The sequence below is a fragment of the Lycium ferocissimum genome, unplaced genomic scaffold, assembly GCF_029784015.1.
Source record: "Lycium ferocissimum isolate CSIRO_LF1 unplaced genomic scaffold, AGI_CSIRO_Lferr_CH_V1 ctg1264, whole genome shotgun sequence".
Lineage (NCBI taxonomy): Eukaryota > Viridiplantae > Streptophyta > Magnoliopsida > Solanales > Solanaceae > Lycium > Lycium ferocissimum.
Window position 1 is genome coordinate 35579 of NW_026714452.1, and position 23773 is coordinate 59351.

The 23773-nt window shown below is 35.9% G+C and overlaps 1 protein-coding gene across 1 annotated transcript; it reads left to right on the forward strand.

Annotated features, from left to right (window-relative positions):
• The first annotated feature begins 2228 nt into the window (after positions 1 to 2228).
• LOC132041974 (protein DETOXIFICATION 52-like) lies at positions 2229 to 3818 on the forward strand. Its single transcript, XM_059432640.1, has one exon. It carries the CDS (start codon positions 2229 to 2231, stop codon positions 3816 to 3818), a length of 1590 nt encoding a protein of 529 aa, XP_059288623.1.
• The last annotated feature ends 19955 nt before the right edge of the window (positions 3819 to 23773 follow it).

Consider the following 23773-nt stretch of genomic DNA (forward strand, 5'->3'; position numbering starts at 1 on the left):
ATTTTGTGCCTGGTACTAGTGGATCTCGAGACTATGCGGTTACTCATTGAGAAGGTCATCCGGAGAGTTTGGGGTGAGCTACATGATGATCCATAGCACCGAATTCTTCCTCTATCATTTACTTTCTTTTTTTCCCCTTTCTAGATAGTATTTCAGGTTATATCCCAAACTTATATTTCTTTATTCCGTTCTTGTACTAGTGACACTAGATTTTGGGGGTTGTATTACTTATTCCATACTTTTATGACTATCGGCTTATTTAAGACTTTAAAAAATGACTTGTATGATTTCTTTTCCGCATTAAATTTTCTATTAAGCTGTTCTAAAGGGTGGTGGATGGCTTACCGACTTGGTGGGAGTTGGTGCCTTTACGGGTTAGTAATTTGGGTCGTGACAATAAGTAGTTACACGACTTAATCGCTTGATAATTGTTAGTCAATGAATCAGATTCGCGAAAGTTAAGATTATAGACACAAATTTGTCACATAAGTGTGTATTAGAAAACCGAATTAATTTTTTTGATTTATTTGACACTTCTAAAAAATTGTTAAAAACCAAGGGGCAAAACTGGAATTTTTAATTCATTTATTTTATTTTTAGTAAATATTTTAAATTGATAAATAAATAATTTAAAAATGTAATAAACCGACTGTGTCTGTCGGTTTGTATCATTTTGTTACATTAACTATTGCACCTTAGACATTCACTGAGTGCCTAGTACTCAAACTCAGGCATACCCTTGTTGTTTTTTATGGTATGTTAGGTAACGAAGAAGAGCAGGTACAAACAGATCTAGCAGACTAGGAGTACTTGCTGCTTTCCAAATTGTTTGTGAGCCCACACACGTGTTCGTGGGACACCGTCTATCCCTTTATTATTTTTTTATTAGTTCCAGGTTTCGTCCCGATGTCTAGATTATTCTCATTTTCTTAGAAGCTCCATAGGTAGTTGCTCGTATCGTGGGTAGTAACTCTGAGAGTCACTGCTTGACTTGATGAGGCAGTTTGCCATGCTCAGTTGTTGACCCGTTATTAGTTATATTATTCTCTTGATTTAATTATGCATAATGAACCATAAGATGAATTTGATGCAAGAGTTATAGTTACTATTTTATAAGGTGTTTCCGGTGCAATTCCCTAGCATTGGATGTCTATTGCGCCAGATTGGATTTTGGGGCCTGACATCTTCATCGCAATTGTGAGGCTATAATTGCATAATTCACTTCGCAAATGCGAAAGCCCAACTTGCCAACCATCATCACAATTGAGATCGGGACCTTCAGAATCATAGAAAGTCAAATATTGACTCGCTAAATAGTTAACCGATTTAATCACTTGACAATTCTTAAGTAATGAATCAGATTCGGGAAAGTTAAAATTATAGACACAAATCTGTCACATAAGTGTGTATTAGGAAACCGAATTAATTTTTTTTTTTTATTTCATGATCTTTATTATGTTTGAATTAGAATTATATAGTTTATGATAAAAAATTAAAATAAAAGGGTCATTAAATTATTAATTAGAAACAGTCCCAAGAGGAATAATAGTACCTCATTGGGGTTTTAAAAGAAAATATGCCTTGAAAACATAAGATTAATATCCACTTCAAATTAGAATTTAATTTGTTCTTCTCACATATATATATCAATGTGACATTGGAAGTTAATCACAATCTTGTGGATAAAAAAAGACCATGCTTGGAATAATTTTGGTTTTTAACCATTTAAAATGAAAGGTGCCCCATGATGGACTACTTGGACTGGGATTTTGGGATCTCATTCAAGAGAACTCACCAGAAACTATCTCTCTTTCCAAAAGAGAAAAATAACCCACACCCAATACACATATTGGAAATATAAACTCTGACACTCCACATACAAATAAGTAAATCCTGATAAAATTATAAACATTAATTGTTATTCCAAAAATGAACTAGCTTCAAAAGGTAACAAAAAGGAAAATCAAAATTGTAGCAGCATTACATAAAGGCTGTAGATATATTATAAAATACAAAGGAAAAAGAACCCCACCTCAACCCCTTCATTAATATATATTTGTTCAATCCTCTCTTCCATCCCCTAAAACCAAACCAATCCGGTTGATGATACTTGCAGCTGCAGAGTGCTCTCCATGAGAGTATCTCCTCATCAAGAATTTGCCATTACAAACTAAGAAATAACAAGAAAAAATTCATTAAACCTTTTTTTTTTTTTTTTGAAATCCACTATGTGCAATCCTATCATTATATCTATGATTGATCAAAAACCACCTTCATCACAAGAATCCCATATGTATCTTGATCTATCATTATCACAAACTACCTTAGAAAACCAAGAAAATCCCAAAGAGGTGCAAGAAAAAACTCCAAATTACTTGTTCTTTCTCCCATCAAGAATCCTCCATGAAACTAGAGCTCTTTTCAACCTTGCTTTCCCTATAGCACTCACTGCCTTGATTCTCTATTGTCGTTCAATTCTTTCAATGCTTTTTCTTGGACATCTTGGTGATACAGAACTAGCTGCTGGTTCTTTAGCTATTGCATTTGCTAATATAACAGGTTATTCAGTACTCTCTGGTTTAGCTCTTGGAATGGAACCTCTTTGTTCTCAAGCTTTTGGTGCTCAACGTCCTAAACTCCTCTCTTTAACTTTACAAAGGTCTGTTATTTTCCTTCTTTCTTGTTCTTTACCCATCACATTCCTTTGGCTCAATATTTCACACATTCTTCTTTATTTAAATCAAGAACCCAATATCACCTTTTTGGCTCATACCTATCTTATATTTTCACTTCCCGACCTTATCACTAATTCTTTTATTCATCCCATTCGTGTATACCTTCGGGCTCAAGGTATTACATATCCACTCACATTGGCTTCTTTAGTCGGAACCATTCTACATTTACCTATCAATTATTTGTTCGTTTTTCGGCTTCGGCTTGGCGTGGCTGGCGTTGCGGCTGCTTCGGCTACATCTAATGTGGCTGCACTCGTCACCCTTATTATGTATATAAAAATTAGTGGCTTACATAAGCCAACTTGGACGAACCCGAGCTTCAAATGCTTGAGCGGCTGGAAGCCGCTTATTCGACTAGCCGCGCCGAGTTGTGTTTCTGTTTGCCTAGAGTGGTGGTGGTATGAGATCATGATAATTTTGTGTGGATTATTAGTGGACCCTAAGGCTACTGTTGCATCAATGGGTGTGTTGATCCAAACGACATCGTTACTATATATATTCCCTTCTTCTCTCGGGTTTGCGGTGTCGACTCGGGTCGGTAATGAGCTTGGAGCAAGCCAGCCCGATAGGGCCCGAGTATCAGCCATAGCATCTATGTGCTTAGCGGGCCTAATGGGCTTATTAGCGATGATATTTGCAACGTCAATGAGGAATTTATGGGCTAAAATGTTTACAGCCGATGTCAATATTTTACGATTGACATCGGCTGCATTGCCAATTTTGGGGTTGTGCGAGATCGGGAACTGCCCACAAACCGTCGGCTGCGGGGTGGTTCGTGGTACGGCCCGGCCCTCCACCGCAGCTAATGTGAATCTTGGAGCATTTTATTTTGTGGGTATGCCAGTGGCTGTTGGGCTTTGTTTTCGGTTAGGTTTGGGCTTTGTTGGGCTTTGGATTGGATTACTCACGGCCCAAGTTTGTTGTGCTGGACTGATGTTGTATGTGGTAGGGACCACAAACTGGGATTATGAAGCAACGAGAGCACAGGTGCTCACGTGCACAGGATGTGGAGAAACTACGCTACTTGGTGATTGTGACAACGAAGAGGAGCCGTTGATTTGCGTGAGAGTGGCCTCATCATGATAAATAGTTGATGAAATATAATACGGAAAAGGGCTAAAATTACTCCTGAACTTTGGGAAATAATTCATCCATACTATTCGTTATACTTTAGGGCAAATTATACCCTTAACGTTATACTATGGGGTCAATTATACCCTTATGTCTAACAACTGGCACGTGGCATCATCCCAGCCCTTCAAAATTATTTTCCCCTCAAATAATTTTTTACCCACTAAAATAACCCAATCCGACCCGAATTTTATTTTCCAGCCAAGGGGTAATGGGTTGGGTCCGTATCACTTTGGCTGGAAAAAAAAATTCGGATTGGGTTATTTTAGTGGGTAAAAAATTATTTGAGGGAAAAATAATTTTGAAGGGCTGGGATGATGCCACGTGGCAGCTGTTAGACATAAGGGTATAATTGACCCCATAGTATAACGGTAAGGGTATAATTGGCCTTAAAGTATAACGAAGGGTATGGATGAACTATTTCCCAAAGTTCAGGAGTAATTTTGGCCCTTTTCCGAGTAGAATATCTGATGTGATTTCAATATTTTGATTTTCTTGATATTCATATTGACTCCAATTATGCTTGATTGTTGAATAGTGATTCTTTTTAGTTTTCTCTTTTGGGGGAACGTCAGGAGAGTGGCTTAGGTAGTGTAGGTAAGGTTTATGGTAAAATGATCTTTACAAAAGATTTGGTTGAAATATTTCTAATAAATAGTTTACTTTTTACTTTGTTCGAAAGAAATAGATTACTTAGTTCACTCACTTTACATTACTCCTGTTAGTTTATCAGTTTTTGTTCTAGATATAATTTGTAGAATGAAAATATGTATTTAGCACTTCAATTAGCTGCCTTTTCCACGTATTGTATTATGCAATTAGTTTAAATATAATGTTTGTTTTGATTGTTACTTCAATTTTATTGTATCCAGGGGCGAATCCACCCTTTAGGGTGGGGGGCATGGCACCCCCTCGATTAATAAGTTTTTTATATACTTATGTTGTAATTTGCTTAAATTAGGTTAAATATTTTATCCTGCCACCCCCAGTCGTAAATTAAACAAAGGTGCCACGGCTGGCAAACACAAGTTTGAATCTATCTTGAACATTTTTCGACTCCCGCTATTCTTTGTGTTTTTTACTTCCTTTGTTCTAGTAATTCCCTTTTCGGTTATCTCACTTTTCTATTTATCTTTTTATTATTTATATTGTCTTTTCTCTTTTCTATTATTTTATCTGTGATCTCTAGCGAGAACACACAAATAGAAACTTCAAAATCCCTCCGTCCATGTTTACTTGTCTATATTTGACTTGGAACACTCTTAATAAGCAATAAATAAAATGAGAAATGAATTGGAGTACTTAATAATAATGGTAAAATAAGTATAAAATGGTAAATTATGTCTTGGTTTTTCAAACTATATAACTTACAAGTAAAAGTGGACATATATTTTTAGTATAATGGACAAATAAAAATGGACGGAGGGAGTGTATTATAAAAATTTGTGCTATTCTATAATTGTTAAATTCAATTTAAATCACTTTACTACTTAAATTGTGATGAAAATTTCGTAAGCACTGCTTAGAAAAAATATGAAATTTATGATTTATTTTTGAGAACTTGTAGTTTATCTAATTCTACATTTATTTATGGGGTGTATTTACCTATTGAAGAGTTTTTCTATTATTTTTCTTATTTTGATTGGTGTAATTTCCTTATTGAATATGTTATTTTACTTGTGCAAATTCATTTTTTAATATACATAAGAGATGCAAGTCCCTTGGTGAAAATGTTGATTTTACTTCTGTTGTTAGTGGGTGTTAATGAGTATGATTCCTTGTTTAAGATGCTAATTATGTTCGTTTCTTGATTTTTGATATGTAATTTTCATAATTACAAATTAAAAAAAGCCTATTAAGTTGACCCGAATAAACTAAAAAGCGATGGACCCGACTCAAATACACGTTCCTAATAAGATGTACATTAAAGAAATTTGTGGCACCCGCCACCTTCAAATCCTAGATCCGCCTCTGATTGTATCGTATCGCTAAATTCAGCGATATGTAATAATGAAATTAAAAGTCTCATTTTGTGTAACGATCAATTTCGTGTGATCGCTTCGTTACTTTTTTTTCTCCTCATTTTGTCTTTACTTATTATCTAATAGTCCTAATTTATCCTTTATCCTACTTTTGGATAATAGTTATACCTCGTACCCTACTTTTCTTGTAGGTTTATCCTTCAAATTATTGATGTATATATATATATTGGAGGGGTATGACCATACTTTAGCTAATTTCTTATATATCTAAAAAACGGATATTGGGATGCGTATTGAATTCTTCCTTCTAACAGTGTAACAGAGGAACCAGTTGATAGTTGACTCTTGTTTGAGTATGTTTCGATACTATCTGTTCAGACACATTTAATAAAATTAAGGGATAATTTCAGAGATCTCCCTCCACGTTTACCTCTATAACACTCACCTCCTTTCTGGTTTGACATATTACACTTACCTCCCTTGTGTTAAACTTTTTGTAACCAAACTAATTTTAATGACTACATTTGTGTAACCTTCCAAAATTACCCTTTTGTGACCTTAATCATCAAAATGAAAGTTTCCTTAAAAACTCTTTATACTTTACAATTTGTTTGAAAGCAGCTAACAATTCTTTAACTAAGAAGAAACATTTAGAACGTATGATATCTTTCCCATATTTGAATTCAAAATAAAACTACTGACATTGATATTGGTTACAATAATGAAAAAATAATTTGGCGACACTTGAGGTTTTTATAAGTATTATCGTTTGCGATGTGCTTCTTTTGATATTCTATTTATTTCAACCATATTGACTATTTCAGTTTATGCAATTTTAAGTTTATCTCATTTATGGTAACACATTCGACTAATTTGAAATCTTAACTTCTAGAGAAGAGAGATAAATACGAAGATTATCCCGTAAATAATTGTCCAAAGTTGATTGCTATTGTGCCAAGCCTTGGTTATTAGTTACATCATATTAGATGCAAAAGCGCCAACCGTTTTTATTCACTAAACAAATTATAAAACTTTAGACTGATGTAGAACGTAAAAAAACACAGTAATATTTTTTGTAGAAACTAACGAGTAAATATAAATAAAAGGTACGGTAACTCCATCAGAAGGATATTTATCAGCAAATTTCTTTGCAATTCTTGATTAACAGGGCCAAGATGATCTAAATTAAAAAGTTTTGTTTATTATAAGGTTATCAACCATTACAAAACATAATAGCACTTGATTGAATTCTTCTACAGAATTTGGGAAATTTTTAGAGTACGTTTATAGCTAAAATATAAAATTTAATAAAAGGGGACACATAAGGGTAGTTTTGGGATATTAGAGAAAATATATCACTTAAATTAGTTTGGTTACAAAAAGTTTAAAGTAAGGGAGGCAAGTGTAATATGTCAAACCAAAAGGGAGGTGAGTATTATAGAGGGAAGCGTGGAGGGAGGTCTCTAAAATTATCCCTAAAACTAATTTGTGACTATCTCTTACATTTTTTTTTTTTTTTTTTTTTTTTATGCTGGATAGTAGTTTGCTTCCTCAACTGAACAAGTTTAACTCCGTCTCTCAGTTTCCTTTTTTATCTTTTTTTACTGAACCAGTCAGCAGCATGGCAAAGCTAAAAGCTATATGTCTTCGTAAATTTGGCATGCTCCCCTAGGAACCAGTATTATTGCACATTCCTCAATTATTGATAAATTGATTTTTGATTCAATTGATATCTAACTAAATACTATTCCCTCTATCCTAATTTGTTTGACATTTTTTGCTTTTCGGGAGTCAAACTTCTTAATTTTGATCATGTGTTTGAACATAGAATCTTTAAATTTTTTGAAATAAAATTTACATATTTGGAATCCACGTAAAAGTACTATAAGTCACCATAACTAATAATTTAAAATATTTAAAAGACATATGAAAATATTACGGTCAAAGAACAACTTGTTTGACTCTCGAAAAGCGAAAAGTGTCAAACAAATTGGGACGGAGGGAATAGTTCCTCTGTCTCAAATTATCTGTTGTGCGTTCTAAACATAATTGTCTCATATTATTTATCATTTTAGAAGTTCAAGACAATATTAATTATTTCTCTCCCATTTTACCCTTAGTAATTATGTTATTGAAAACTACAAATACCTTTGTTACACCTCGGAAATTCTGGATTTGTTGCCTTGTGAATAGGCTAACGTGAGCTAAGGTGCTTATGAAATCCTTACGAGATTAAGGAAAGTATTAGATAGCTTAAAGTGCGCACCATAAGATTTCAAAGTTGTATGAATATATGAAATTTAGTTGGTTGAAGGAAGTGAAATGTAAGTCGTGATCGGAAAGGTTTTCGCTATAATTAAGCTAATATTTATTTGGTAATGTCTTGAGGGGATGCTATAGGGCCAATTGTATAGTTAATGAAGTGTTATGTAAGTGCCAAGAAGGTTCCACGAGGATTGAAAGTCAAACGAATCAACAAGAGAAAGTTTCAAATAACTGTGAGTTATACGACCACTTATACGGTCCGTATAAGGGGGGTCCGTATAACATGATCTTTACAGAAAGGGATGTTTCCATGGTGGTGTTATACGGTCCACTTATACGGACCGTATAATATTATACGGACCGTATAAGTGGTCCGTATAAGTCCATCGGGCAGCTTTTTAATTTTTGTATAAATAGATGACCCTTGTTCTTTTATTTCATTTCTCACATTTCCACAAGTCTTGAGAGCTCCAAACCCTTTTCCAAACATATTCCACTCCAACCCAAGAGAAAACAAAGATCAAGAGGCGAGAATCAAGGTACCCATGTGTTAAAAGTCTTGCTAAGGTTAGTAGGCTACAAGAAATTCTTGGGTATTGAAGCTAGGGTTTTTACATAAGTTGATAGCTGCTCCAAAGCTCATTCCTATGAGATAAAAGGTTAGTTTTCATTCTTATTTCATGTTATCATGAATGCTTGGTTGTTGAACAACTTGGGTAAAAGAAGAAAGTAGAAAATGAGGTCTAAATGTAGCTTTTATGATGTTTTTGAGTAGTAAGCTAACTTGAGTCATGATTCTTAGTATGATATGGGTATAATCTTGCAATGGAAGGTAATAATAGTGATAAGGAAGCATTGTATGAAAATGTCCGAAGAATGGATGTGAAGTTGTTAGTATAAGTTGAGCATGAGAATGAATTTTGAAGGCTCAATGGAATGTGATTACTTGATTATGATATTGTGGGTGTTATTGTGGTTGTTGGGAGTTGTTTTGTAATATGGTGGAAGTTGATGAAATAGGGGAAATGCTGCCCAATTTTCATTAGATCATGAATTATTCTAGTTTGAATTTAAGAGTATCATTAAGGCTTAACCATGGAATGAATCCTTCTAAATGTAGATTGTTCAAGCTTCGACGGTGAATGTTAAGTAGTTAAGAAGACAAAGAGGTATGTAAGGCTAACCCTTCTTTCGTTAAGGCATGATTCCTTTGCTATATACCCTCTCATGAGTTCCATAACGTCTTCCAAATGACTCTATCTCTAATATTACTAAAGCTCATGATCCTCGATACTTTCACAATGCTATTACCTCCCTCATATGATAGTTGATCCTCTAAGGATAGATGTAATGAAAACGATGATGGTAATGATATTGATGATACTTATAGACTCTTATGTATACGTGTCTAAGTATGTATGACTATTATGTAACACCGAGCTTATATGGCCGGGTATGATACCTATCGCGCGCACACCACTGCAGTTGGGTACGGATAACACTGAGCCTTGGTAGGGCCAGGTACGTATAACATCGAACCTTATTATGGTCGGGTATGTAAGACACCGAACCTCTAGGGTCGGGTACGATATTACTACAAGTATAAATGTATGAAGTGGAAGATCCCCATTAAAAAAAAGGGTAAGTAAATATGATGAACAACGCTAGAGGTATAAATGGCTTCATTATCTTATAACTTCTCTATCTCATGTCATTCATTATGCTTCTATTATGATGTTGATTATGCTTTACATACTCAATACATTATTCGTACTGACGTCCTTTTGTTTGTGGACGTTGCGTCATGCCCGCAGGTGGACGGGGAGATAGACTTGACCCCTAGACTGCTTGTTCAGGGACTGCATAGGGGAGCTCCATTTGATTCGGAGCTGCAACTTTTGGGCACTATTCTTTTGTGTATATATGGGCATGGCGGGGCCCTGTCCCGTCCCTATGATGATATTCATACTCTTCTTAGAGGCTCGTAGACAGTCATGTATAGTAGATGTCTTTTGCCTTGTCGGCTCATATTTTGGTATATTATTTTGTTCGCCTCATCGGCTAATGTATATGTATAAATTTAGAGCTTAACAAACTTCATAAAGCGAGATTATCGACTAGAGCTTGTCTTAGAAGCATATAGCCTCCCTATTGTTGTGTCGTGTTTCCGAGAGACTCTTATCAGATTCTTGTTTTCGTGATCCTAGAGAAAGGTATAAAGAGACCTGTTGTCGTCTTCACATATCTCAGTTCATACTTGACATGTTCCGAATCAGAAATGACTAGCAAAAGAACTTGCTTTCCAAAAGAATTCCACTTTCATTTCTTTAGAATTATATTGCCATTATTAGATTGGTCCCGTGTCAGAAGTATTTTCAGTGTTAGCTCTCGTGATTGTGTAATGGAATTATGATAGTTTGGTATAGATGTTGTTGATAGCATGTTGGGTTGTTATTAAAGAATGGCACCGAGCATCCGATGACCGGGTAGAGATTGCACCGAGCCATCTACTACCGGGTAGAGATTGCACCGAGCCATCTATGGCCGGGTAGAGATGCACCGAGCCACGCATGGCCGGGTAGTTCGCACCGAGCCTCAGATGTGGCCGGGTAGACTCGATTGTACAGTTTGGTTGTGAGTTGAGTAGAGGCAGATAGGTGTACTTCTCAGGTTTCTCTAATCCTTGTTCATTTGTTACATTTATGTATTTCAGATTTAGTTATAATTCAGTTTTAGTTATCTATTTCCCTACATACTTGGTACATTATTTCGTACTGACGTCACTTTTTCCAAAGGCGCTGCTTTTATGCCTGCAGGTACAGATAGACAAACTGACAGACCTCCTCGGTAGACAGAACTTGATATCAGCTGATTGGTGAGCTCCCTCTTGTTCGGAGTTGCCAGGTCTATGTGGAGTCTTCCTTTTGTGTTTATAGACATGACGGGTGGGCCGGGGCCCTGTCCCGTCCATGACTCAGTTATGCTTCTCTAGAGGCTTATAGACGAGTCCTGTATATAGTGTGCAGTGTGTTAGACTTGCCAACTTGTATATGCCTATTTCGGTATTGTTGGTTTTGTACGATCATAGCAGCCTCGTCGGCTTGCTCAGATATATATATATATATATATGTTTGTATGTGCCCAGTTCAGACGAGATAGTCAGTGTTTATGTTTATCCAAATTGTGGCCTTGTCGGCCGATTAGTATTATCTGTGTGCAGGTAGGCCCTATCAGCCTAAGTTGAGGGTTATCCCTCCAGAGTTACAAGTATAAAGTGGTTCGCTCGGGCCGAGTGTGGCACCGAGTACCGGTTACACCTCTCCAGATTTGGGGCGTGACAGAAAGTGTGCTAAATCTTTTGAAAGCATGTGAAAGGAAAAAAAAAATGACACTTGATCAGTTTGTACAAGTGTGATTTGTACACTATCCTGGCCACTTCTGTTACAAAGTTGCTGGAAAAACACCATACTTATTAAATACTCCTTTAGATGGAAAAATTCTGCCTAAACATTCTACAGCTGAAAGAATATATACGAATTGTAAGCAAAGGAATCAAGGAATAAGCCGAGGAGCCAGGTAAAGAATGGGGGAGAAGTTCTGACAAATGGGTTTATCTCGATTGTGAATCTAATGGAGTTTAAAATTTTGGAATGTGAATTAACTTTGGTCAATTTTTCTAATGGGTTTGAATGGTGTTGAGGTGCACAAAACATCCAGCGTTAGTAGGGTCCAGATTAGAGAGATATAACTCTTTACCATTGCTCCAAGGCTCTCCTTTAAAATTAGAAAGGAGTTCCACTATCAGGAATCGAACCCAGGTCTCCTGGGTGAAAGCCTAATATCCTAACCGCTGGACGATAACGGAACTTGTTGGTTGGCTTATGTAGTTTTTCTAATTATAAAGGTAGTGGTGAGTTGATGAAATTGGAAGACAGGCCGACAAAAATTGGATTCTGTAGTAATGGCATTTGGGTTTTTTAATGATGGGATCAAAGTATATTTTTTTGCGCGGACTGCCCTTCTTTTGGGGTGGTTTTTAAATTTTGCCCCTCATATTTGTGGTCTTTAAATTATGCCCCTTATATTCTTTGGTCTTTAATTTTTTCCCTTCGCATTGCAACTCTGAACGTTCACGCAGAAATCATGAGGTTCTGAGTTCGAACCCCCGCTCAAGCATAAACTAAAAAAAAAAAAATTGCAAGGCAAGATTCGGGTCGCGTGTATGCTGGACCCGGCATATACTTGTTAAGGAATTACCAAATTTATACCGGACCCGATATACTCATGCCTTATGGGCAGACTTGGCATAAGTATGCCGGGTCCGGCATAACTTTGGTAATTCCTTAACAAGTTTATGCCGGTGGGGGCATACTTTTAACGGGCAAACTTTTATGCCTGACAGCATAAACTTGTGAAGGAATTACCAAAGTTATGCCGGACCCGGCATACTTATGCCAAGTCTGCCCATAAGGCATAAGTATGTTGGGTCCGGCATAACTTTGGTAATTCCTTCACAAGTGTATGCCGGTGGGGGCATAGCGAAATTTAAACTCTGCCTTGCGAATTTTTTTTAAAATTTTGACTGTGTGGGGGTTCGAACCTGGAACCCATGGGGTTTAGCCGAAGGGCAAAATTTAAAGATTTCAAATATGAGGGGCAAAATTTAAAGACCACCCCAAAAGAAGGGCAATTCGCGAATTGCCCATCAAAGTATAGCATTTTCTTGAGGAAAAGACCAATAGAACCAAAAAATAACAACAAAAAGAAGTTTTCTTGGTGAAATATGACCGTCTAATATGAAGATTAAGAGTTTGTTCGTCGGTGCCGGTGACAAAAATTGAAGAAAAAGGGTCAAATTTGTTCTTGTACTCTCACAAATAAGTTATATTTGTTATTCATTATACTTTTTAAACATATTTACCCGCCATCTAGCTTTAGGACTATATTTGCCCTTGTACTCTAAAAAAAATCATATTTATCCCTACTCTGTTCAAAATTATAATAAATTGTATGTCGAAATTAGCAAATCTATTGAACGGCGGAAATGAAACAAGGATTATATGAATTGAATAAAGTATTTGGGGAGGATCTTTTCAAATACTTTTAAGAACTTCTAATTAAATATAAAGATCACGAAATTCAATAATTAAGCAAATTGACCCTCGTACTCCGTACTCTATATTTCTTTTGGACAAAGTAGCTTGATGCTATACACTTATACTTCTTCCACCTTAAATTATCTATCGTTTTATTGTTTTACACACCCCTTAAAAACTCTTACTCCCTCCGTCCCATTTTATATGAACGTATTTGACTTGGCACAGAGTTTAAGAAATAAGGGCAATTCGCACGAATGACCCTATCTTAGGGTGGTCTTTAATTTTTGCCCCTCAAATCGCTGGTCTTTTTTTTTTTGCCCTTCCGCACTTTAAGTAACAAAGAAGTGGCTGAAAATATCACTGACATCGAAAAAATAAAATAAAGAAATTCGGATCTATGACCTAATTTCGCAAGGCAACGTTTCATAGAAACTATGCCTTGTCGAGAAAAGTTCCATAGAAAATATACCTTGTCCGACGTAGATATTAAGTTATCTGACATAACTTCATTTCTACAAAATGTATGTCGGACAAGGCAGACATATGCCGTACACGGCAAAGTTTCTATAAACTTATTGCGAGCGAATTAGTTACCATACAACTTATGCCAGATAACTTAATTTCTACAGAACTATACCGGACAAGGCATAGTTTCTATGTAACTTTGCCTAACAAGGCATAGTTTCTATGAAACTTTGCCTTCAGAATTTTTTTCTTTCGACTCTGCTAGGGATCGAACCTAGAATCTATGATTTGGTATACCAGCAATTAAGGGTACTTTGGCCCACAAATTTTAATTAAATGAGAAGCAAGGACAAAAATTAAAGACCATCTATTTGAGGGGTAAAAATTAAAGACCAGTCCGTATGAAGGGAATCAACACAAAAAAAAGAAAACATAAAGGAAGACTTTTGAAACTTGTGGCCCAAAACAAATCATAAAAAATTGTTTGGTTAGAAATCATTTCATTAAGGGTAAAAAGGTAAATTTAAAGTTGAATTATTACTAAATATAGAAAGGTATCATTCTTTTTGGAGCTGACTAAAAAGGAAAAAGTGTCATATAAATTGGGATAGAGGAAGTAATTAAGTAGGGTTTTTGACTATTTTATCTTTATTTGTATCTAAGTTAAATCTATTAAAAGTTTGTTCTATTTATGTGTGAACTCCACTAATGACATTATTTAAACTCTCCATAACCAAGGAACGTAGACTTGAAGAAAAATTCTACTAAGGGTAAAATGGGGAAATTTTTTTTTTTTCTTGAACTTCTAAAATGACAAATAATATCAGATAACTATTTTCAGTAATCATGATAAATAATTTGAGACGCTGGGAGTACTTATTAAACTATTTTTTTTTTTTGGGTTACTGCTACTCTATTAGAAACTTCCTTAGACTAATATATCCTTTTTTAATTTAGCTATTTGGAAAGTAACATTTTTAGAAAAGATCAAGTACTGTATTTATATCAGACCCGAAAAGAAAATGATAAAAATACAACTAAGTCGTGCGATTTGAAACTAAGATTAATTTAAGGCACTGAATTTTAAGAAATTAATAGTCTAACTTTACAGTTTCCAGATTTTGGTTATTGAACTTAATATATTTTGTAGTAAACTTTCAACTCTATAACTTAAGCAAATTCTTACAATTAGCAACTTAACGAATATTTCTCATTCAAATATGCGAGAGCCATGTAGACGCCACAAAGAAAAATTAAGGTGGACATGAGGATTTAACATAGTAGGAATAAATATGGCTTTTTCTGAGAAGGGAAAATATGGCCCTAAAGTTAGATGACAATGGCAAAGATATTGAAAAAATATAACGAAGCAAATATAACTTATTTGTGAGACTACAAGGACAAATCTGACCCTTTTCGGAAGAAAAAATGTAATAAAATATGAACAAACTAGAAAGGGAAAGAATAATAAGAAAAAAACATTTAAAATTTGAATATACTGTAGCAGCACGGAATTACACTGAGTATGTTGTTGCTGCTGCTGCTGTAGGAGCGCAGGAACATCGTTGTGCCCCTAAAAATGTGGTTTTCATGTTTTGCGACGGTGATGAGTTCATTCTGAAGAAGTCCATAAGAATAATTGTGTGATTGCAAATTCAATACAAGTCTAGGAAGAGAAACAAACAAAAGCACAACATACTTTTCCTCTTTAATTACAACTATATGTGTCAAAATGGATTTGTTGACATGTATTATAAAAGTAATAAATTTTATTCATGTAAAATATTTAGCTAGCTGCTAGTTAGATCGAAAATCTTCATGCCGGCTCATGAGATGTTGTGATGATTATATATAATGTAATTATTAAAGTAAAATTGAGTAATTTGTTTGTGACGATTTTATGAGCAAAATTGTGTGGTGCGTTTGAAAGAGTGAAGTTATTAAATGTTCAATTTGTTGTAAAACGAATCACTGCAAAATTAGGAACACTCGTTTTGGAATGGTCAAAGTGTGTCTCCAAGCTACTTTTGGCATGATAAAGGTAGAAAATTGAGCCTGCCACTAATTCACCATCTTCATACTCGTCTCGTTAAATTATTGGCTATGATGGTAATCTAGAAATACAGATTTTTAGCTATTTAGCCTTTTAATTGTTACATTTTAATTGTGTTTGAGTTGTAATGTTAGTATTTTTTATATTTATTACGTATGTTTCTTGTGTAGGACTTGTTCCCGAACAAACGATCATATTTGGAGCTTAAAAGGAGACTTTGGGACTTCGAAGTCTGAGTAGAAGTTCGACGAACAATTCAAGATCGAGTTCGGGGTTCGAGGACTAGTTGTGCATGCCAAAAACTGAAGAAAACGGACGAGGCAAGAGGCAAACCAGGCGATGCGCGATGCGCCAACGACCAATAGCCCAGCCTGAGAGAAAATAAAATAAAGTTGTAGAATATTTGGCCTACCACCCAGCCTGGCCCGGTAGGCCAATTTCGGGTTGTTTTCAATTTTTCATTTTTTAAAGGGTATTTTGGTCGGAGCACTTTCGGGTATCCTATAAATAAATGAAAAACACGTTCTTGAAGGGACTTTTGATCTAGGGAGCATTGGAGGAGCATAGAAGATGATTTGACGGCCGAATTCATGACTTTCCATCACGATTCGATTCAATATGGGAGTTTAGATCAATTGTCGGTTGTAATGTTTTTGTAACACCTCGTACCTTCGGGCTAAGGTTTGACTCATAAGATGGTGATATAATGGAACCAAGATGGGAGGTGTAGAAATTGTTTTGGAAACTAATCAAGTTTGTTACATCCCGTATCCTAGAACAAAGGTTAGACTTGTATCGTTAGAGTTTTAGCGGAAAATTTGAAAGTTTGTACGTGTGGTAAAAGTGGTTGACAAGCCTACTTCGGGCACCCGTGACCCCTTGATTCATTGAGAATTTAGAAAAGGTTCCTTAAAGAAAGTTGTAGCCCTTTGAAATACCTTTTCAACGGTATATTATGGAGGTCAATCGAACGACTGTACAAAAAGTTATGGTCGTTTTACTAAAGGCCGTACTTCACCCTTAATTCACTATTTTTGGCAGCCAAAGTACGGGCTACAAGTACGGGCCTTTCCCCGTTTTAGTTAGAAAAACTATAATAAAAACGTGGTTTGGGTTCAGCTTTTCCCACTTTTCACATTCTTCAAGCCCTAGCATGAAGTTATTCTCTCCCTACCATTAGAATACATCAAGGTAAGCCTATTCTAATCATTCCAAGTGAATTCCAACATATATTCATGAACATTAAATGAGAATTCAATGTACTTAACGTAGGGTTTTTCAAGAAACCCATTTAAAGGATTCAAGACTAAAGCTTTGGGATTCTTCTACAAAGTTCAGATTTTTATTACGAGTTCGGAGCATTACCAGGTATGTAGGGTTACCATCCACGTGTGGGAACACCTTTGTTCTTCCCCACACCACTTCTTCCATAAAGTATGTAGTTCTACGAAAACTAGGGTTTTTAAACCATGCTCATGATAACCCTAGGTCCATGTACCATGCTATACTAAGTATTGAAGTATTATTAATCCATTATTGGGTTCTTGATATTTCATTATGATTATTGAGAATCTGTCCGTAATTCATGAAAACCCATACTTTGTATTCCATGGGTTCTTACATGGAAGTTATAATTTATTATGTTTATTTTCAAGAAACTACATGCTTTACACGTTTTCGTGCAAGAATACTATGAAGTGATATCCATGTACATGCAAGTTCTGATTTATGAAAACCATGAGCTCAAGTACCAGCTATTTTCCATGTTCATGTTTTGGGAGTTACACAGATTATCGAGAAGGCTTCAAGCAGCTTGTAACTACGTTAGCCACCATAGGATGAGGATCGCTCCGCCCATGTTTAGGACGATTCCTTAATAATGATTGGATCCTTTCATGTTATATTTATATCTCATATCCCTGGCAAGGTATGGGAGCTCTGTTGGTAGGGTGCAAGTACTAAAACCATGTTGTCGGTTATATTTATGCTCTCCCTACTAATAACGTTTTTCTTATGTTAAATTCATGTGCATGACCAGGCTTCAGTTTCAGTTTTAGTTTTTATGATGTTATTTTCATGTCCCATGTTATTTCATTCAGTTGCTTTACATACCAGTACATTCAATGTGCTGACGTTCCCTTTCTATTTGCTCGGGGGCATGCATTTCACGATGCAGGTACGGACTTATAGGACGATAGATCTACTCTATAGGATCATCCATGTATCAGCTTTTGGTGAGCCCCATCGTCTTCGGGGTTTAGTCATTATTTACTTTTATGATAGTTATGCATTTAAGATATGCTGGGGGCCTTGTCCCAATAAGTATGTTTCCATTTCGACTCATGTTAGAGGTTTCATAGATTAGATAGTTGTGTTATGTCATATCAATAGTCATATGGCCATCGTTGGCTCATTCTATGACAATCCATATTCATGTTTTTAAATAAGTATTTTATTTGTTATTTATGACTTATTATGTTTAGGCTCATTATGTTTTTATGTTATATTTTGCTTATGATATGCCTCATGATGATTCAAAGCCATGTATGTGGTTCGCTCGGTCACATGCAGTAAGGCACCGAGTGTCGTGTTTCACCCAAGCTATAGTTCGGGGCATGACAAAGCTTGGTATCAGAGTACTAGGTTCAAGTGTCTTAGGGAGTCTATGAAACCGTGTCTAGTGGGTTTACTATTATATGTGTGTGCGCGCCACACATATGAACGGTTGGTCACCAAGACATTTAGGATAGTCTTATTTCTTTTAACTCTAGATCGTGCATTAGAGTTATGTTCTAAGAAATCACTCGAATTGGTGTGTTGTTTCCCATTCTACCGAATACGCCTCATCTCAATGGATGATGAAGATGTAAGGCTAATCATTATCTATGTGTTGCCTTGAATTATTCTAACTTATGCCATGAAGCTTAGAGCAGTCAGTAACATTCTCTTTCCATCGAATCCCGAACGTATCGAATGCGTAAGAGGCGAGAAGGAAAATTCGAGACCCAAGACTTGCCAAATGGTGCATGGTGTGTTTATCTGGTGGTGGTACCATTTTAAAGATAAGTTTCAGTATGGAAGAACATGTAGGTTATATACCTTACAGAGTAAGTTTATTTGGATTATTTGACCATGGAGCTATAGTATAAAGATGGTAGTTCAGATTTAAGACCCTACAGGGTAACATGTTATGAAGTTAACCGTAACAGGCGTAAACTGTCCACGGTAGTTTTGAGCAAGAAATAACCTAAGAGCAAACCACTTGTAATACTAGAAAGTCTTGACTTTTTCAAGGATATATATATTTTTTCCATATGAACTATGCACATGACTAAGAAGGGACTGAGTACGATAAGAAAATCGCGAGCGGACGTTATTGAATTTCTGGGGATAGTTTTAAATTATTTAAGCTTATTCAGATCAGACATAGAGAGTATGACGTTAGTAAGTTACTACAAGGAGTAGATACTACTATAAGATTATAAGATGTGACAGTTCCCTCCAAGGTTAGGTGATTAAGTGTTTACCCCATATGTGTCTAGTATGATATGATTTTAAAGTGTATAGAAAGTTCGGGGTTAATTATTCGAATCTATTATTTAAGATTGACGAAAGTTCCCTAAGTGTGATCCATGTTAATAGGACATAAAAGATAGTATACAACCACATAATAGGGTCAAATGATGAGGGAAGTTAGAAATAATCTACGTTTCACTTTATCGTTCAGAATAGAATCAGAGAACATGATGCTAATAGGTGTTTAATGGAGAATAGTAAGTAAGTTCAGTGTAGGGTATTTTAAATTTTCCTTCGAGGATGTAGACCTACTTTAGTATGACTGTGTACGTAACTAAAAGAAGGAAGCTTTCGACCGTAAGATATGATCAGATGATGTTGAGTCTCTCGTAATAGTTCTAACTTGTTTACGTGGCTTAGGCCGAATTAGAGGGCATGGTGTTAGTAAGTTGCCACAAGAATATTATTTTGATGGGTAATAGAGGAAGTAGGTAAGGAGATAAAAAGACAAGTTTTATGGGATAGTCTTAGAGATAGAATAAAATTTAGAGAAAATCAGCGGAAAGATTAGATGACCACTTATCACTAACTTAAGAGATCCACATGCTTTAAACTTCATTCTTTTAACTAAGGGGGAGATCGTGCGATAAGGTGGTGATATAGATTATGTGTTTCATAAGTTGAAAGATGTTAAGGAGATTATGTCAGAGGATCACAATTTCATTTAGCCAAGATAAGGTACGTAGAATACGATTTTTATCATGCCCGTTGAGGTTTAGTACTAGGTAAATATGTTATGAGATAAAGTTCTAGATCGAATAGCGGGTTTAAAAGCGTAACGGTTCCAATTCTAGAGTAATTCATGCACTATGCGGTACTAATGCCCGAACGTACTCTACTCGTGCCTTTCGTACCTATATCATGCTCATGTTAAATCTTTACACTGCATGTTTAAGATACAAGAATTAAGACTCCATACGATGGTAAGCTACCCAAAGGAAATGTCCTTTCATGTTTTTCACATCAGGTTGTGCTCATGTCTAAAGTTAAAAACCGCATTCATGTCCCACATATCTATCGTGCTTTTACACCCATGTCCATTTTCTAGCTTCTAAGAACATTTCGATTATGATGGTGACTTTGATAATGATTGAAGGGAAGCTAATATAAGAGTTTAAAGACTAAGAATCTTATGGAATGCACACCTATTCCTTGGACAAGAGGAGAATGCCTTAGGTAAATGACTTATTTCGACTCTAATGGTATACTACCTATGTTTTCATATACTCGTGCCCACGATAGATTTATTTGAGCATCCACCTTTAAAAATAGCATAATAATGATGTTGGTAGGCAATGATGAGAGTAAGTCAAGATGGACGTCCGACTCACGATTTTATATATTTTGTGCTTATGTTCCTCTGGCTAATGTTTTAAACCATCTCGTAACTTGTCACAAAGGATGCGAGTACCTTTCTTTCACTAAGTACATATGTCCATTCTTTCATGCTTCGATCAAGGTGACTTTTCACCCATATCTTAGGTCCTTGATGAACGAAGTGTTCATGTAAATGACATGTTGCTTATATCCCTATTCCCTATGCCATGCTATTCACATAATTACATTTCATGTCATATTAATCATGTTTCCATGTACGCATGCTCCAAGTTACGTCCTTCATGTTTAATGTACCCATGTCCCGCCTATACTCTAAAATGAAGCATTTCTCATAATTTGTACCTACGAATTCCTTTCATCTATGATCCGCTCACGATAAGGGGATTGATGAATGAAAAGTAAGATAATCTAAGGTATTCACATCTAAGTTTCAGAGCGAACAAGAGTTCCTTTCCTGCACCCTATGGTGCTTATTTTTGGGAGTACTCTACTCAGATTTGACGTACTCATGATATGCTATGCTCGAGTTTCATACTATATGTTGGGATCCTATTTTTATTCTATGACTCATGCCGGACTCATTTGCACCAAATTGCGATTTTATTCAAGGCCTAAGTCGTACTCTTATCTCATATGTCTATCGTGGTGACATACGAACGTCTATGATCAAGTCTCTAAGTGTTCAGATCCTACCCGCGCTCAGTATTCAACCCTCATGTTGTAACAATCATGTTTTCAACATTCAGATCCCATGTTATGATATCCATGTTTACACGTATTCGTATCTCATGACAGTTTAGCACTCATGTATTCATGCCAGCCAGTCTTCATGTATTTATGTCCCACGTCATGCTCCTCACGCCCAGGTAATCATGTCATGTTCGTGCCTATTTTCCAATACTCATGTCATTCGTGCCTACGAATTCTCTTCCAAACCCATTGTATAGTAATCATGTAATCATTCAGCCAATATCCGTGTGTTCAGGCCATCTGAGTATTCATGTTAGCCACATTCAAGATTCAGTAATCACGTTATATCACATCATGCATAATAAGATACCCCGTGAGGTTTGTGTTGGCACTTTAGTTAGCTGGCAGGCGCTTGAGAAATATCGTGAGAGTCCGAATTATGAAGGAAGTCTTGCATTAAGTTTTGTAAATTCCAGAGTTAGTAGTAATTCTTAACCACTATTCATAAATCGAGGACAATTGTTTCATGATTCTCGTTCATGTAGGTACTACTCATTTTCATGTTCCCATATACATGTTTCTATGTAATCACAAATCACGTTCTTAGATTCATGACCATGTTCCCACATAATCATGTCGAGCTCTTATGTTTCATGTCATGTTTCATCACATTCATGTATGCATGCCATGTCCAGCCTAAATTCCAACCATGATCTATCATTCGAGGATGAATGATCCCAAGGGGGAGATATTGTAACACCTCGTACCTTCGGGCTAAGGTTTGACTCGTAAGATGGTGATATAATGGAACCAATATGGGAGGTGTAGAAATTGTTTTCGAAACTAATTAAGTTTGGTATCTTAGAACAAAGGTTAGAGTTGTATCATTAGAGTTTTAGCGAAAAATTTGAAAGTTTGTACGTGTGGTGAAAGTGGTTGACAAACTTACTTCGGGCACCCGTAACCCCTTGATTTGTTGAGAATTTAGAAGACGTTCCTATATGAAAGCTGTATCCCTTTGAAATACCTTTCCGACGGCATATTATGGAGGTCAATAGACCGATCAAGGAGATATGATCATCTCAAAATGGTTAAGGCCGTTTCACTAAAGTAGGTCGCAAAGCTAAAATTTTTCGTCTCATGAAAACGTAAAACAAGATAGTTGTATCCCTTTGAAATACTTTCCAATGGTATATTATGGACGTACATTTAGGCCATACATACTTCACCCTTTATTCACTATTTTTGGCAGCCAAAGTATGGGGCGTACTTCAAAGTACGGGACGTACTTTGTGGCCGTACTTTCGCCGTTTTAGTTAGAAAAACTATAATAAAAACGTAGCTTGGGTTCAGTTTTTCCCACTTTTCACATTCTTCAAGCCCTAGCACAAAGTTCTTCTCTCCCTACAATTAGAATACATCAAGGTAATCCTATTCTAATCATTCCAAGTGAATTCCAACATATATTCGTGAATATTAAATGAGAATTCAATGTTCTTAACCTAGGGTTTTTCAAGAAAATCCATTTAAAGGATTCAAGACTGAAGCTTTGGAATTCTTCTACAAAGTTCAGATTTTTATTATGAGTTTGGAGCATTACCAGGTATGTAGGGTTACCATCTACGTGTGGGAACATATTTGTTCTTCCCCACACCACTTTTTCCATAAAGGATGTAGTTCTATGAAAACTAGGGTTTTTAAACCATGCTCATGATAACCCTAGGTCCATGTACCATGCGATACTAAATATTGAAGTATTATTAATTCATTATTAAGTTCTTGATATTTCATTATGATTATTGAGAATCTGTCCGTAATTCATGAAAACCCATACTTTGTATTCCATGAGTTCTTACATGCAAGTTATAATTTATTATGTTTATTTTCAAGAAAATACTCTACATGCTTTACACGTTTTCATGCAAGAATACTATGAAGTGATATCCATGTACATGCAAATTCTGATCTATGAAAACCATGGGCTTAAGTACCAGCTATTTTCCATGTTCATGTTTTGGGAGTTACACAGATTACCGAGAAGGCTTCAAGTAGCCTGTAACTACGTTAGCCACCGTAGGATGAGGATCGCTCCGCCCATGTTTAGGACGATTCCTTAATAATGATTGGATCCTTTCATGTTATAGTTATATCTCATATCCCTGGCAAGGTATGGGAGCTCTGTTGGTAGGGTGCAAGTACCAGAACCACGTTGTCGGTTATATTTATGCTCTCCCTACTAATAATGTTTTTACTCATGTTATATCTATATGTATTCATGTGCATGACCAGACTTCAGTTTCAGTTTTAGTTTTTATGATGTTATTTCATGTCCTATGTTATTTCATTCAGTTGCTTTACATACTAGTACATTCAATGTGCTGACGTTCCCTTTCTATTTGCCCAAGGGCCTGCATTTCACGATGCAAGTACGGACTTACA